A 16,974-nucleotide genomic window follows, 5' to 3' on the forward strand; every position below is an offset into this window, starting at 1 on the left:
AAGCGGCGATGCCACTGGGCCGCGTCGTTGCCCAACTTAGCGACTGCATCGCGTTTGTACCTAAGCGCTGCAATGCCGAGCTTGAGGACTTCTTTTAAAAGTAAAACAAATTACGTAATTTTATCCGTGAAATTAGGCCTCATTTTCACTTGTTAAACCTAAAGTAAAAACTTCTTAAAATACTCTGCAGTATTAAACTAATGTGGGTTTCCTTTTAGTCCCTTTTCTAAGAAGGATGTTCCCAATCATGTATTAATTCTGGCATCATAGCGAAGGGTGAATTACCAAGTCTTCCATTCTCTACCACCATTAGGTGTCTCACGATGCGGTATTTATTGGCCGCGCGCTATATCCGTGCGCGCTCACGAGCGCTCTGCGGATCGATGCTCCCGTGCGGCACGAGCTGCGATCGGTCGCCGCCGCCGTCGTCAGCTGAGCGCTCTTGCCGCCCCTGCGCCGTGCCCTCAGCTACGTGAACGGACGCGCCCTCGTGGCCCAGCTGACGGCTGGGACGTACGTGGCGGAGGACGGCCGGCTGACGCTCGGAGACGTGATCGACGAAATCAACGGCGTCTCCATTCACAACTCGGCCAAGGGCCAGGCAAGAGCCAACCGCCCGTTTAGGCGGGGGGGGGGGGGGGGGGGGGTGGGCCCGGGTGGGCCCGATGTTAAACGGAGTGGAAACGTTTCCTGCGCACAAAGGAAACGCAAATGCGCGCGCTCTTTTCGAATGCCGTGCGACATCTCACGTTTAAAGACAAAGTGGCTCCGTTGTTTCTTGTTTTGCAACACGGTCGAACCGTTACCGAGCCGTTGAGTCGCAGTTCGAGTCTCTGCCATCTCCCGTGGGAAGAATAATTTCTGACGATAGTAGAAGATGGTAGAACTACGAGTAAATGCGTCATCCTGAGCGATGTGTTGTTATACAGCTTTTGATGTCAGATACATCAAAAAGCGGGCTATCCTAGGAAAACTAGGACAGGTGACAACCCTAATAGCGGCCCTGAACTGTGTAATATTGGGTAGGTTGGGAGGCCCAACACCCACCCTGCCCTCTCGCCTAGGCAACATAGCCCAGGGCATCCCAACAGGGGATCTAGGTAAGGTATGGAGCCTGCTTAGCCGATGAATAAAAAAAATGTTAATTAAAGTTTTAGGTAAGTAATTAAGGCGCAAATAAGAAAACAGTCAAATAATTTATATCATTAGTGTATTACCTGCCTTGGTAAACATTTTCACGCAATCGTGTGCATTAAAAAAAGTTCAGCCATGTTGGGTTGAGCATTACCACTGGATGTCATCCAGACTATTGCAGCTGTTGTTGCATAAGCAACAAGACATTCATGCAAAGGCTCTTTGAACAAAGTCACTCTGTGATCCAAAGCAATTTTAATTCTGCAGTATTACACGCCGGGTTAAAACTTGGCGATAAAAGCTCATGCTAAAACAGATTTGCCTTTCTGGCAGAGGCGATGACTTCATCTTGCGCGGCTTTTACCGAAACATTTGCCGCTAATTAAATATTTCCGAGGGGGACGAACGCGCGCTTGGAAAGCGTCGCGCAACTCCTTGCGTGTGCGCGAACTTTCGTCCTCACATTACCCGTCAAGACAAAAACCGCTCTCGGCTCGCGCTCTCCGCCGTCGCAGGCGCTGTCGCTGCTGAGGAAGGCGCGGGGGGAGCCCGTGGTGCTGACGGTGACGAAGCGCGTGGGCCGGGACGGGAAGGTGTTCCCGCCGCTCAAGTCGTACTACAGGCGCCTGCACGAGGAGGCGCCCGAGCTGCACGTGCCCCTCGAGGTGGAGGAGCGGAAGAAGGTGGTCGAGTCGGGAGGCCAGGAGGCGACGGCCAGGCCCAGCAAGGTTCTGCTGGACGGCAGGCAGGTGGAACGTGGACGGGGCGCATGAGCGTCGGTCGTGAAATTGTACGTTTCACAGCCCTTTAGGAAATCCGACCGGGAATTGAACTTCTTACCCTTATCCATGGCACCTTTTTTTCGCCAATATCAAAATTTATTTAAACAAATTTGAAGAGGTTTTACCCTTTCTGGCAATTCAACTGGAGGTGTTAATATGTTCAAACACCAAATAGATAGTCTTTTGCTCTTTCGGTAAAGTCATCAGGTGGGAAAGCTGTACCACCTGATGACAGACGCTTGTGTTGCGCCCGAAACGTCGTGATTTATTTCATTTTCTACACACGTGACTTTACCGAAAGAACCAAAGAGTATGGATCCCTGCAATCACGAAAGCTTCAAATCAAGACGAAATAGATAGCTTTTTGCATGGCATCAAGTCTGCATTAACCACACGTACCTTGTGGCAAAACATGCAAACAAACATGCTCTGATGATGTATTGCATTGTTTTTTAAACTGATTGGACCTACACCAGAGACGGCCTTCTTTATGGCCTTGTCTCACCAGCGTTAGAGCAGAGAACGCCACAAAGCGAACAGCGCAAAGACACTGCAAGTTTCAGAACACTTGTAACTCGACCCGAGCTGTAAATACAAATGACCAATTACTTCGGTGACTTAATTAATTGAAACGTGTAATTGCGTTGGAAGAGAACCGCAATTATCGTTGTCAAAACCGGAAACGCACCACCGACCTGAACAGGTGCTTTGCCGGACAGCATTTGGCCAGGACAGTCTGTCAGTCTGAACGGCGGCGGGGGGGAAGGGGATCTTTGGTGGTTCTGACAGGTGTGTCTCGCCCTGCCAGGCTCGTGCACACAATGAAGTACCTGGGGAGTGTGCCTGTCGGCAAGGTGAGTTCTGATTTTCAGCAGAGACACTGCAACTGTGCGGGGGCGATTAAAGCAATTATTTAATCATCCTAATCAAACGGTCGGAATCCTCTTAGCCCGGTACCAGATTTGCCCGTCACTTTTTAATTTAAATTAGTACCGTTTAGGATTGAAGGTTAAGGGTGCAGCTCTGTTATTTTTTAAGCCACACTGCTGCTGACAGAAAGGTCTCCTTTAGAGGGAGCCCGACAAGAGGGCCTTGGAGTTTATTCGATTCAGAAATTGCTCGGAAAATCAATCGGACAGAGGAAGATGTATCCTTACTTCCAAATGACGCACCCTCATTGCGAACAGGATAAAAAGTGCACGTCCTTTATATTTTGTCGACCAAATGTCATTCTGGACGCAGTGAAGGCATTTCGATTTGAAATATGCTGCACGTGATGGCTTCTATATGGAGATGAGAGGACGCCCATCATGGAGATGGAGTCATCTCCCCGGTGGTCATCCTCTCCAGCGTCTTCTCGCCTTGAGCTGCCATTCTTTCACCAGTCTTGTCCGTCAGCCATCATCTCTTTGAGAAATTCATCTCGCCCAAACCCACTTGATTTTCTCAACAGTCAATATCTCTCCTTGGCAATTCTTATCTGATGCATCTCTCCACGCATCTTTTGTCCCTCCTTTCCTTTGTTAACGGTCCCGAATTACCGATCCACACGTCGCCGTGGCAGGCACCACCGTCCACACCGACTAAAACCGCCTTTCGTTTGTTCCGCGCGCGACAGTCACTCTGCCAAACAGAGCCCAACGCGGGTCTCGTCTTGTGTCGCAGGAGGGAGAAGTGAAGTCAATAAATCTTGGAATCCAGCTGGTGCTCAAGGGCGAGCCACAACCTCAGGTGAGCCCGCCCCCGCGGCACCGACCGTGCGCCACACTCCGCTCTCGATCCACGGGCACTCGACTGGATGTCGGATTTCTCCGGGATAAATTAAGATTGTGATTTTGACTCTCGTATGAAAAGCACAGTCTGGGGTGGGGGGGGGGGGGGGGTGCTCCTCTTATCCGCAAACTCGATTATCCACGCAATTTCGCTTATTATCGCCTATAACATGTTCCTGATGAAAAGTATTATTGAGACAGATATTCTCCAGTGTGTAACAACAATACATGCCATACAAACGTAGCTGGTGTAAAAAAAAGTTATACACATCGCTGGAACTGCTGCATTAATTATTTATAGAATGAGACAATTCCACTTGAATGCGTGTGATGCCGTGTTTCCAGAAGGCAGTGATGTTGGGCTTTTGTCCTTTCTAACAATGTCTGAGACATTACCTCAATTGGGAAACATTTGCTCGCGTCACGGGTAATGTGGCACAACAGCAGTGCAGCAGAAAACCACCACGGGCTATCAGCAAGAGTAGCTTTATTGCAAACACGCGCACGTACAAAGAACTTCATTTCGACACGATGAGAACCCCCTTGAGACTTGACAGCTTTTTGCCAAGGGAGCCCTGGATCGTGACTGGTATACAGGTGGACACAACCCGCTAATCGAAATGAAACATTCAGCACTTACCGAAGCGGCGTAAACTTTGAGAATGGATACAAATCGGAGGTTCATTGCGCAGTGTTTCACTGAAATATGGTTCATTGCAATTACGTTCATAATTGCACAAGTAATGGATTAAAGTGCTCATTACAAACTTACTGTGAAGGAATAGTTTTTCATCATAAGATAATCACAATATCCGTGATGTTTTCGCATGTATGTGGAGCTTCATGGTAAAAATAAATTTTTCAAAAGATCAAGTTCCAAATTGCTTTTATTGCAACAATAAAATAAATCGATCAGTCACAGGCCCCAGCCTGGGCGTAGCGGTTATCACGAGGCATCACCCGGCAACTCCTGCCCCGCGCCCGACCCCCACGCCCAGCGCAGGCTTCGGAGATTACGATGTCTGAGATCGGCCTCAATTATTGCGTGTCCAGGTCAACCTCGGCCTTCCCCCCCCACTCCCCCCCAGGCCAATACCAATCCCCGAGGAAGGGCTGTCGATGATCGTGCGCAGAGCTCTCGTGCAATTCACCAGCACGTCAGCCCAGGGCGATGTGTCCTCAGAGCCGAAGCCTCCCGGCTCTTAATTAAGGAAACGGCTGACGGACTTTGGCATGGTTGATGGTGCCCAAAGTGGCGAGATGTTAACTACCTCACCTGGTATACAGGAGGTCGTGGGTTCGATCCCGACCCTGACGCCTGCTGTATATTTGGAGTTTGCGTGTTTTTTCTTTCCGTGGCCGTTTGGATTTTTCTCCGGTTCCTCCGGCATTTCCTTCCACAGTCAGAACATACGTTCAAGAGTAATTTGGCTGCTATAACATTTCCACGTGATAGGCCACTTCATTGGGCTACCACTTGTGGCCAGGTCGCTTCTGAAAAGGAGCTACACAGCTCAGTGGGGGCCTTACCTGGTAAAAAACTAAAAACAGTGTAATCGTTTTTTTCCATCGTTATTCGTAATAGGCTTTTTTCCCCCCGTTTTAACTGCGGTGCAGTCAACCGCGGGGCACATGCACGACGTTTCTTAAAAGCGCTTACCGCGTTGATAATCGCGCACGGCTCAGGTGAACGCGCGTCCGCTTGTGTTTGCAGGAGGTTTACCTGGACGTGCGGGAAACCGAAGTTGTCACGGTGCTCAAGAGCACGGTGAAGGTGAGCGGCCCCCGGCCCGGTGCGGAACGACTCCCAGCGGGGAAAACCGCTCCGTCGCCCGAGTGTCCGGGGAAATATATTCACAGGGCCCCTCGGGCTTCTTCGAGGCTGCAGGAATATTATTTCTGACGCCGCGCGTTTTCGGCACCGCGCGGAGGCGGCGGAGGCATTATTAACGGGCGTATGCATCGACGCAGCCAGGGGTGGAGTGGTGACACTGCATTATGAACCCCGCGACCTGGGATCAACTCCCGCCGACGGCCAGCGTCGGCGGCGAGTGATACGTTAGAATTGCGCGTTCGAGAATAAATTATTTACAGTTTGTGGAATTAATATGTTCATGTTGCGTTCATGCCGATGTGGTGGGCAAGCATGCACGAATGAGACTGAGAAGGCTGAGCAAGAATACAAATAGTACGGTGAATATCGCACTTCATATATTTTCTTAAAGTTTTGCTGGCTGGGTGCCATGGATGGGCAAATTCGCAAAAGTGACAGATGCGCAACCGCGCCCCCACAGCGTTGAGCCGGGATCATGCCTTGCGCTGACATCACTCCAATCCTCCCCCTCGGCCGTGTATCCCGCTCAAACGCGCGGGCAGTGCTAGTTAGTCCACGAAAACAGAACTTGATTCTTCAATAAAATAAAGGGCCCTGATTCACGACAATTCGTTGAATCTCGTGTAGGTGGTAGATCAGTACGTGTGTATCTGTCAACGTGTGCCACATTGCCAAGGTTAAATCTGGGATGGGAAGGATATGGCCAGATGGCTGAGATGTTCGGGTGCTGAGCTGGCGCTGCTGAGATTTCAGGTTCGAATTCAAGACAGCTGCCCCTGATTACACACTGGGCTTCAAGTCTAGTGAGTTGGTGGTCTCAGCTCCGTCACCAGGGACTCCACTTATTTCGGCTAAATACCAGCCGTTGAGAATTTAAATGTTGGTTTTGTTTGACCGTGCGACAAAATGTGACTCTCTGTGTAGCGCGGGCGGACGACAAAAAAAAAACTGCTCTCCCTTGGTGTAGAAAACGTTCCACACGGGGGGTGAGGGGGGGGTACGATACGATACTGTGAAGTGAACATCGTCGACACGGCCACTTGAGAACCTTTGCGTCGCGTTTGCCGTGTCGCCAAGCGACGCATTTGTAACCCTCTTGTGTTCATTTCAGCTGTTGATTACTCATGCCTACACCGAGATCTCAGCGGTGGGCCGACAGTTGGACAAGCCCTCACTGTTCGGCTACTGCGTATGGTACGTTGGAGGGCTGAGAGGGAAGCGTTTGGATGCGGGCGAGTGTAAAACTGGCATCGTAAACTCGGGGAGTGTAGCACCGCATCGATTCGTCGATCAACATCGATTACGTAAGCTGCCGATAACACGCGTCGGGTCGCGCGCGGACGGAACGACGGTTTATACGTGTACGCATTGTGTGTGTGTGCGCGTTGTGTGTGTGTGTGTACGCATTGTGTGTGTGTGCGCGTTGTGTGTGTGTGCGCGTTGTGTGTGTGTGTGCGCATTGTGTGTATGCCTGTGCTTTGACCGCAGCTCTAAAGGTGCCGATGAGGTCAGAACGTTTGAATGTTACGTGTTTGACGTTGGCAATGGTGACCAGTGCGAGGAGATCATCAAAAGGATAGGTAAGGCCTCGGCTTGCGCTTGCGACCAAATCACCGTTGATCGCGCTCGATCCCGTCCAGAAGCTGAGCCACGGTTGAGCCAAGTTTGTACTTTGGCGGGAGGACTGTCTGGGAACACCAGGCATCGTGGTAGAGCTTTTCCTTTCGGATGTGTACAGCAGTGGATTATTGAATCCATCCGCGTGGAGCATTTAACGCTGTTGGCTCGTATGCGTGGCGGGTCTTCTCGGGGTATCCGGCTTTCCTCCCCCGTGAAAAAAAAGCTCAGTCATTGGATTGGCTAAGTGTGCCAAATCAGGTAACCTCCCAAAGGTGAGTCCTGAGACTCGGTGAGGCTTTACCGGATAAACATTGTATGATTATCATTTTGATTTAACACGTAGGCTTTCGCGACCAATATTATCCATAATATAGGTTTTTGGGTTAGATCGTGTAAATATAAACGTGTCGTTAAACCCGCCACCACCCGACACAGGCAATTAGTAAGGGTTTTCACGTGCTCAAAACATGGCAATGCATAAAGAATGTTGCATACACAATGTATGTTACAGTTATCGTTTTCATTTTCGCACGTGCAACACGCCCCGTTGAAGGCGTCATCTGGAAGTTATCACTCGAAATTGGAACTTAAGCAAACAAGCAGCTCAAATAACAGTGGCTTTCAGAACATGAGCTTGAAGCTTCATAAAAATCAAGTTGCATTGATTTAATGAATAACATTTCATGAGGTATCGCCACGTAATATATTGTATATTTTAGTCTTATCATCAGCCTGTTGGCCTTATACGCTGCATATTCACCAACAGAATTCGTCAATACGTGCAAACTCGGAACCATCGCATCACGGAATTAAATTGCCGAATTTTACGTTTACACTTTGCGTAAAAACCTGGCTGTGACTAAAAAGCAGCACCCCCCCCCCCCCCTCTGTTGGCCGTTGCATGCCGCCCCACCGGTGTGTGCTGGGTTCCGTGACTTTTGACAGCCGGGAACTTTTAACGCGCACCACAGTTGTCGTCTGGGCACGGCGCGAGCGTACGTCGACGTAGACGCCAGAGGTCACAAACGGGTTTTGATTCCTTACCCATACCCGTACCCGGCCGCACCAGGGTCGCAAATGGATACCCGTACCCGGCCGGGTACGGGTACCCGTTCCCTACCCGTACCCTACCCGAAATGAGTGACAAACGGTGACTCAGCAGTGACTCACGGTCTACCCGTACCCGGCCGCACCAGGGTCGCAAACGGGTACCCGTACCCAGCCGGGTACGGGTATCGGGTAGGGTACGGGTATCGGGTACCCGGTTGCGACCTCTGGTAGACGCCCTTGCGGAGTTCTTTCAAGAAGACTTAAAAACAAATGCTGGGCCGCGAGACCCCGTCACGCCGACCTGCCGTCTGACGCAACGCTGCCTCGTCCTCTCGTTCTGCGTTGCAGCGAGCGGCTTCGACAGGACCCAGTGGACGGTGTGACTGCGAGCCGAGCAGGGTTGCACCGGGCCTTCCGCGCCGGCACTGCCGCCAAGGCCCCCTTCGCGCACAACGTGCTTTTCTCTAACGTTTACATCAAAACCCTTCGACCCGTACCCTTAACTGGAAGCAACCGTACAGAGGTGGTCACGAGCAGACGTTGTTCGTCACGCTGCTGCTTGTCGCCCACCTTCCTTCCCTCCTCGCCGCTGTTCCCACCATGGCCCTAGCATGCTTGCAATGGGCCCCGAGGCAAGGAATGAAATGGGGGCCACCCCCCTCTATCCAATTTCCTGCCTCTCTTCATAGTCCGGCACCGGGGCCCCTCCAGCCTTTGGGCCCTGGGGCGGTTGCACTGCCTGCACACTCGATAGTTGTGGCAATGGCTGCCCAACCCTTCCCACTCATCCCTCCCTCTGCCCTTTGTCCTGCTTTCTTCACGTAACCGCCACACCTCATCGCATTCACACCATGTGTATATATGTAGAACTTCTTTGGCACCCGTACGTAGCCAACCGTTCTATATCGGAGGTGCGGGCACATCGGTGTGCATCCTTACCCATTCAACCTGTCGGCACATTTCCCATCGTACCAACTGCGGCACGATAGCTCGTCCCAACTTCCCCGTGTTCATCTCTTCTCTCGAGCCCCAGTGACGCCCAACATGTGCAACCCATTTCTTTATTATTTGCCCCAACACGCTTGGCCAGGGCGATGGGCGGGTAAGGGCAGCAGGGCAACGCAGCAAGAAGCTCCTGGGTTCAATTTCCAACTCGGGCACTTTTCTGCGTGGAGGAGCTGCTATGTTCTCTCTCAGTTCTGCATGGGGTGTTTTTTTTCTCTTAAGTTCTTTGATTTCCTCCCATAGCTGAAATATATATGTGTGACTGGTATTGACCAAAGGTTTCAATGCAACAAAAGATTACCTGCATATTACACCTTTGGGATTTCGCGTATAAACAATGCTCCCCCCCTCCCGACCCTTCTGACAATACGTCTTAAGCCTCCGTGGAGACACTCCAGTATTTTTTATATTTATTTTTGGAGGTTCTCCGAGGGCCTGCTACGGAACTGTTCGTGGCAAGGGGGGATACTAATTGTTGGTCTTCTATAGCAAAATGTATTTTTTTCCATTGTTTCTGTAAAGAGTCTTAGAATGCGGTTGCATGAAGATGCTATATGAATCAAAATAACTATTTTGACTTGTTCATATGTACCACAGCCTGATGAACATATTTTAACAGTAATTTAAGAACTGTTTGTATTTGTTTACTGATGCACTGGTGTAGCAAGGAAATTGCACGTGCTGGGATTCCGCATTGGGGCTGTACTGGCAATGCAATGCGGTTTAAAATGTTTTCATTCCAAAATTAATGTCAGCACAACTTGATGTGGTACAAGGGCTTCCACCCATTTGGGTTGGACCAGGACAGTCCACAAATTGGCATCTACGTTCAGATGAAAGGAATTCATTTATACCAATATCTATCACCGGTATTGTGATAAAAGTAATACATTTACACTTGTAAATCACCTTTCACTGAGGGTTCACAGAGTACTGTGCAGAGCTAATAAATGGTAATATAACAATAGGTTTTACCCGTTCTGGCAATAAAACAGGTGTTAAGATGTTAGAACACCAAACAGAATTCTTATTCAAGGAATCCTGTCCACTTGTAGAGAATATGCAAATAAATAACATGCTCTGATAAAACATCGCCATTGTCTTTGAAACTGATTTCACACAATGCATATAAGTACGTGTGATTAATGCTGGCAGGATTCCTTGAAAAATAATTCAGTTTGGTGTTTTAACATCTTAACACCTGCTGTTTTATTGCCAGAAAGGGTAAAGCCTTATTGTTATATTTTGATACTGGCAAGAAAATAACGTCCCATAATAAATAGTAAGATGAAAAAACCCAACGGTAAAAAAAAGCACGCAGGCTCATGATAAGAACATCCCACCGAATGAAATGATCCCCCAATGGGTAAATAATAAATAAAAAGACCGGGAGAGACTTGGCACTGATACCGAATATCTGGTTATGGGGTGGGGGGTGCCACAGCTTGGAGGCCACACAGGGGAAGGCCCAGTTGCCCATCAAGCAGAGAGGGACGACCTTGGCACGCACAGCAGCAGGCCAGAGTCGTAAGACCCTGGCGATTCTCGCTGGCACGCAAGGATGGAGAAGATCACACGTGTACGACGGAGTAGCATCATTAAAGGGCCTTGTCGGCTGAGGGGGAGGAGAAGGAGGAGGATCTTGCATTCCACCTGAAACTTGACTGCCAGCCAACGAAGAGAAGCACGGCAGACGGGTAGCGTGTTCAGTGGCGGGCGTGCGTGCGTGTGGGAAGTGGAGCCCAAATAACAGCGCAATGCGTCTTCTTGGTTCTTTCGGTAAAGTCACGTAGAAGGGAAGTAATAAAATAATAAAAAATAAAAGATAATAAAATAATTCTCACGACGTTTCGGCCACAACGTGACTTTACCGAAAGAACCAAGAGGATGAATCCCTGCAGTCACGAAAGCTTTAAATCGAAATTTAAGCGCAATGAGTGTGCCATAAAACGGTGCAGGCATCTTGAGACGTCGACGCGAGAGGAGGATGAGAGACGTGACCCAGCAGCGCCTCGGCGGTCACGTCACCACATCAGCCGCAGGGAAGTTCGAGCGCATCCCACAAGCCTCGATGGGCACGATAACGTTTATAGCGCCGCATTGGCTTCGATGCGCGGTCATGCGATCTCCCTGTGTGGAGTGTGGCCCACGTAACCCGGGTAAGACGAGAGCCACTGCTGCATCGTAAACTCGCAGCGACGCGCACTCGTGCCACTGTTCACGTCGCGCGCACGCACACACCCACACACACCCACGCACACACCCACACACACCCACGCACGCACACCCACGCACACACACACACACACACTCCCACACACCCCCACACACACACACCCACACACACCCACACACATCCACACACACACCCCCACACACACCCACACACACACACCCACACACACACAACAACAACAAGCGCCATTCGCCACTAAGTGGCGGTGACGTCACCACGACGCTTGTGCCAGGCCAAGTGCACCTTGAGGCTACCACGTGAAGTGTCGAACGCCCGCTGGCAGGAGGTCACGGGGCAGACCCAGCAGGTGCCACGGGTCGACTGACCGAGATGACTGGCTGATGCACCACCTGTGCCCCCTACTGTACCAACTTGCTGTGCTTTAGTCACCCGACGCTCCGCTCGTTGTTGTGAGCGTCGCTCCTCCGCCCTCCGCACACCCCCACACACAAGGCCGATCTAAAAACAAAGCGAACTGGTGAAGAATGAGCTCACGGTTCTGGTGAGGGTGTGGGCTGGGAGAGGGCCCTTAGGCTTCTCAACAAACCGGTTTTTCCTCGGGCGAGCACGTCATCGCAACAGGACAAGCTTTTTTAAATCACCTGTCAGCCCAGTTAAGCACCCTATCATTCCATCCACTTTTGCCACAGACTCCACAATGCTCCCCAGGCAGCCTGCCCTGTCCGCAGTGTTAATCCTACGAGACCCACCACCGTAATGCAGAGGTCGCAAACGGGTTTTCATTCCTTACCCGTACCCGGCCGCACTTGGGTCGCAAACGGGTACCCTTACCCGGCCGGGTACGGATAGCCGGGTATCGGGTAAGGTACGGGTATCGGGTACCCGGTTGCGACCTCTGCCGTAATGCCTACCGCAGCACGTACATGTCCCCAAACCACACCGCTGGTGCTCTAGTTGTGCCATTTTTCCAAGAGAAAAAAAAAATTTCAAAGGTCTTAATATTGTCTTGGTATCCCCCTTTCCCCAATGTATCACAATTGTGCTCGGAAATCTCGGCAATGTGCTCCGTTGGAAGAGATTGTTCACGTGACTTCTACAATTGGCCTTCACACAAGAGGGTTGACACTTTCACCCACACACACACGGCTGTAAGATCGTCACCCGACAGACAGGTTATCTCATTCTCAGAGCTGGAAATCGGCCATATTAATTGCCAAACCAAATTTTCTTTTTTACGGGGCTTTTTGCGTGCAGTCCTTGGTGACCGGGCCATAGATCATACACTTGGCACACTTGAAAATCTGGTTAATCACGGATGGTGAATATTCGCATCCAAACCCAGAATCTGAGTGGTGCCGACTCAGCGCTCTTAACCCCTGAACCAACCAGCCACCTGAAATGTTGAACTCCATTCCCGATATGGTGTTGTGTTGTTGATTAAGAACACATCTCTCTGGAGGGGGTATTACCCTGCAGTGCCAGAGGGTAATCACTGTAATTGATTTCAAGATGCTTTTCTCAGGTGGAAGTAAATGTGTCAATACTGTGGAACAGATTCCATCACATTGTCGAAACTCTGTATTTCGGGAAGGCGTGGAACAAACCCGTTTTATGAATACCCATGTGTTGAAAGTAATTGTGTATGGCAAGCTGCACCCTATCCGTGGGTTTTATTAATTCTCTGGAGTTTTACAAACGTATCGAGCTTATATTTGCACGCGTGACGTGATGTGCTGCAAGCTGTAAGGGGATGGCTGTGTGGGAGGCTTGTTATGATGAGAGAGAAATTAAAACACTCGAGTCGCGCCTATGTATCCACGAACATCTGATCTTTATTATTGGTCGGTAATTGAGTTCAGTTCATGGTAGATGGTGGTCCAGATGTCTTGTGCCCCCCCCCCCCAAATTAATTGACCCCTAATATTTTTTCCTTTGCATATTCTTTTCTGTTTTAAATTTTACTTACTTTCCTTTTCTGTTTTAATTAAATGGGGGCTACAAGACATGTGGACTACCCTGTGCATTGTGCTTGCCGCTGCACCAACCACTTTCACCGCTTATTATTCAGTGCTATTTTGAACGATTGCAACGCAGTATGTGTGAGGCTGCAAGCTGCAATTTCGATGTAAATCGTCTAAATGTCACACGCCGTACCAGTGGCAGAGATGTGCGTGTGTCCGTGATAACTCTCGATGATATTTTCTTTTGACAAAACGACGTTTATTGCTGCGGTTATCAATTCGAAACGATATTCATTCCACCAGATAGACAAAACAAATATGACAATAATCTTCAATTGTAAATGTAAGTTGTTTATGTTATGCCGTTTAAGATGATGTGTAGATAAGCCACCCTGTATGAGGAGACAGCAGTGCAGTTGTCATGTTGTGTTATTGCCAGAAAACAAAATATCACGACGCGTTTGTGCCATTTAAATTGAGATGCTTTGCCATTTAAATTGAGATGCTTAAATGGGCACACCCTGTGCCATGGTTTTAATGGTACGATTATTATGACTTTCCGATGGAGCTCGTGTGGCCAAAATATTCTTCTGCGCGACATTTACTCCAGAATGACATGTCAGACATTGTCACGATTCATAAAGGTTTCCCGCACCTCTGGTTAGCACGGTTGGCTACGCACGTGCGGTCAACTGGAGAGATTTGTTTAAAGATAAAAGATATATTTTATTAATCATCAGTTGCATGAAGGCCTCCCCCCAGGCTGTCCTGTCATGGGGGTTGTTTGACCATACTTCACCACGCCGGTGAGTGCTCTGGGAGTTGGAGGCTGGACCAGTTCAGATATCACCCGCCAATGATGTGAGACGTGGCTGGGAATTGAACTGAGGTCACCTGGTGCGGAGTGCGGTGTGTAAACCACTGTGCCCCCACTTCCCGGCAGAGGGATTCTTGGCCGGCATAAATTCGGTTCCCAGAAAATGTTCTGCAGCAGTGTTGCAGTTTTAACTCGATTTATTGTAAATATAAAGATTACTGGTTCATCTCATTATTCCTATCAAATTGACCCCAGGAATGTGCACAACCTTCACAATTTTGAAGTGTAAGCCCTCGGCAAGACACCAACAGATTATTCACGTTCCACTCTCAACCTCCCCCTTGTGCAATATACACCGATGCATCATACTGAACATCAATTACGCATGACAACTTGTGCGTTTTCATATGCTGCAAAACAACTGATGCTTCTACGCCAACTATAATAGCAGTAACATTCTCCGTGTGGATACGGCCTTGGTTCTGAGGTTAAACACATTTTGCTCGAAACGTGCACACGGACCTAATCTGACAATATCATCAGCAATGGCAATTTTTTGGCAATGTAAAAGAAATGTTAGAAATGTGGGTTTTTTTTTTTGTAAATCCGAGAAGACTACCTGGTGCTGTCTTCGAGGTATTGAATGCGTAATGCAAAGGAATTTGCTGGGAGTCAGAAGAAAAAAAACACCGACTTTTGTCGGTGGTTGTCATGTTACGCTTGTGGGAGACTTCGAACGCTCATTCCTTGCGATATTCGGAAGCCCACTTGAAGCTATGCACTTGTAAATCTACATCGAAAACGCATTTCTTCACAACTGCATTTTTGCGTTAAGTTCGTTATCCTCCGTCCGCACCTCCGATTCGCACGGTTGGCTATGTACGGCGCGAAAGAGGTGTGACGCACAGACACACATACAGGTACACACACACACATCTCCCCATACACACAGACACACACACAGGTACACACACACAGCTCCCCCCACACACAGACACACACACAGGTACACACACACAGCTCCCCACACACACAGACACACACACAGGTACACACACACAGCTCCCCACACACACAGACACACACACACAGGTACACACACACACAGCTCCCACACACACAGACACACACACAGGTACACGACCAGGGCTCAAGAGGAATGGTTGGCAACCCTCGCATAAATGGCAGGGGTGTTTCTCGAAACCGAACAGACTTTAATGGCATCGCGGTGGCTTTCTCGGACACTTGACCCGCTGATTAATTTCCACTGTGCGTCATGTTCAAACATCTTTTTTATTGTTCCATGACCCTGTCGCCCGTGCACATTTCTGGCATGCCTTGCGACGTCACGGGCACAAGTGTGTGTTCTGCCGCACGGTTAAAATATATACAAAAAACATACCGTAGGTGTTAACCCAAGTACTAATCATATAACTTTTAAAGATTCGTCGTCCCCCTTAAAGGTTGGTGGCGAGGCCGTGGGCGCGTCACCCCGTAGCGTCTGTTGCCCGATGTCCCGTTGGGTGTGAGCGTTCCATTGTTTACTTAACACGTACACGCACACACACACGCCTCGCTGGGACGGGTCTCCTTCGGAGGGCGGATGCGCGGCAAGTTGTCTCCCCTGGTGACGTTATTGCGATGTGTGGTAGACCGTAGTTGCATTGCTTTGGTCACGTAATTTAGTTTTGTTTGTGCAGAACTGGAATGCGGGAGTCAGGGTGGAGGAGGAGTTCTCGGGGTGTGACCCCCCCCTCCCTCCCCTCCCTGACTATGACGTCACTCATTCATATGTCGTCGTCGATATCATCATGCCAATCCCAGCAGCAGCAGCATCATCACCATGACATATTTGTCATCATCATAATCATCCCCTCGGGCGCATCATCATCACCATCATCGTCTTCGTCGTTATAATCATCCGTCATTACTCATGTCACCTGACATTACCACCGTAGTCATCCACGTGACCTTCGCTCGGTGACCGGAAGGCACGTGGGCGTTGTCGTGAGCGGAGCTTCGTCCGACTCGGCCTTGCTCGCTTTCTTGTCGCCCGAGTCGGGATCGTGAATTGCGTTGGGTCTGCGTTCCAATGACCGATGTGGAATGGAAAAACAGGCCCTGTTCAGGCATCACTTGCCAGTGTGGAAGGGTCACGTGGGGCCTGTTCAGGCATCACTTGCCAGTGTGGAAGGGTCACGTGGGGCCTGTTCAGGCATCACTTGTCAGTGTGGAAGGGTCACTTGGGGCCTGTTCAGGCATCACTTGCCAGTGTGGAAGGGTCACGCGGGGCCTGTTCAGGCATCACTTGTCAGTGTGGAAGGGTCACGTGGGGCCTGTTCAGGCATCACTTGTCAGTGTGGAAGGGTCACTTGGGGCCTGTTCAGGCATCACTTGCCAGTGTGGAAGGGTCACGCGGGGCCTGTTCAGGCATCACTTGCCAGTGTGGATGGGTCACGTGGGGCCTGTTCAGGCATCACTTGCCAGTGTGGAAGGGTCACGTGGGGCCTGTTCAGGCATCACTTGCCATGAACTTTCATCAGTCACAGGCTGGGAATCCAACGCAGGTGGCCAAGTTCATGACGCGGTGCAATAACCAACTCCGATTAAACAATTTGTGAGGTGCATTCAGTTGATTTCGATTGGCGAGGTCAAGAGGTCATCACGGCCAAGCCTAAGATGCCACCACACCTCGCCATCACTCCATTTCCTTTTTGGTTAGAATCCCGTGGTCGTTAAAACCTCAACACCAACTACCAAGATCCACGCCGACGATATCCACTCTGCCCTCGGCTCCTCCCT

At 49.9% G+C, this 16,974-nt stretch overlaps 1 protein-coding gene across 1 annotated transcript in view; it reads left to right on the forward strand.

The window, feature by feature from the left end:
• LOC133346851 (RUN and FYVE domain-containing protein 1-like) overlaps positions 1 to 13,435 on the forward strand; it is a 29,018-nt gene extending 15,583 nt beyond the window's left edge. Inside the window, exons 9-16 of the mRNA XM_061558701.1 lie at positions 469 to 601; positions 1,650 to 1,879; positions 2,725 to 2,770; positions 3,582 to 3,647; positions 5,403 to 5,462; positions 6,634 to 6,716; positions 7,011 to 7,102; positions 8,541 to 13,435. Of these exons, the coding sequence (XP_061414685.1) occupies positions 469 to 601; positions 1,650 to 1,879; positions 2,725 to 2,770; positions 3,582 to 3,647; positions 5,403 to 5,462; positions 6,634 to 6,716; positions 7,011 to 7,102; positions 8,541 to 8,575 (745 nt within the window). The 3' untranslated portion in view covers positions 8,576 to 13,435. The remainder of the gene's footprint in view (positions 1 to 468; positions 602 to 1,649; positions 1,880 to 2,724; positions 2,771 to 3,581; positions 3,648 to 5,402; positions 5,463 to 6,633; positions 6,717 to 7,010; positions 7,103 to 8,540) is intronic.
• Positions 13,436 to 16,974: the final 3,539 nt, after the last annotated feature.

This window comes from Lethenteron reissneri, chromosome 3 (genome assembly GCF_015708825.2).
Source record: "Lethenteron reissneri isolate LAM-NWPU_2019-01 chromosome 3, ASM1570882v1, whole genome shotgun sequence".
In the NCBI taxonomy this organism is placed as follows: domain Eukaryota; kingdom Metazoa; phylum Chordata; class Hyperoartia; order Petromyzontiformes; family Petromyzontidae; genus Lethenteron; species Lethenteron reissneri.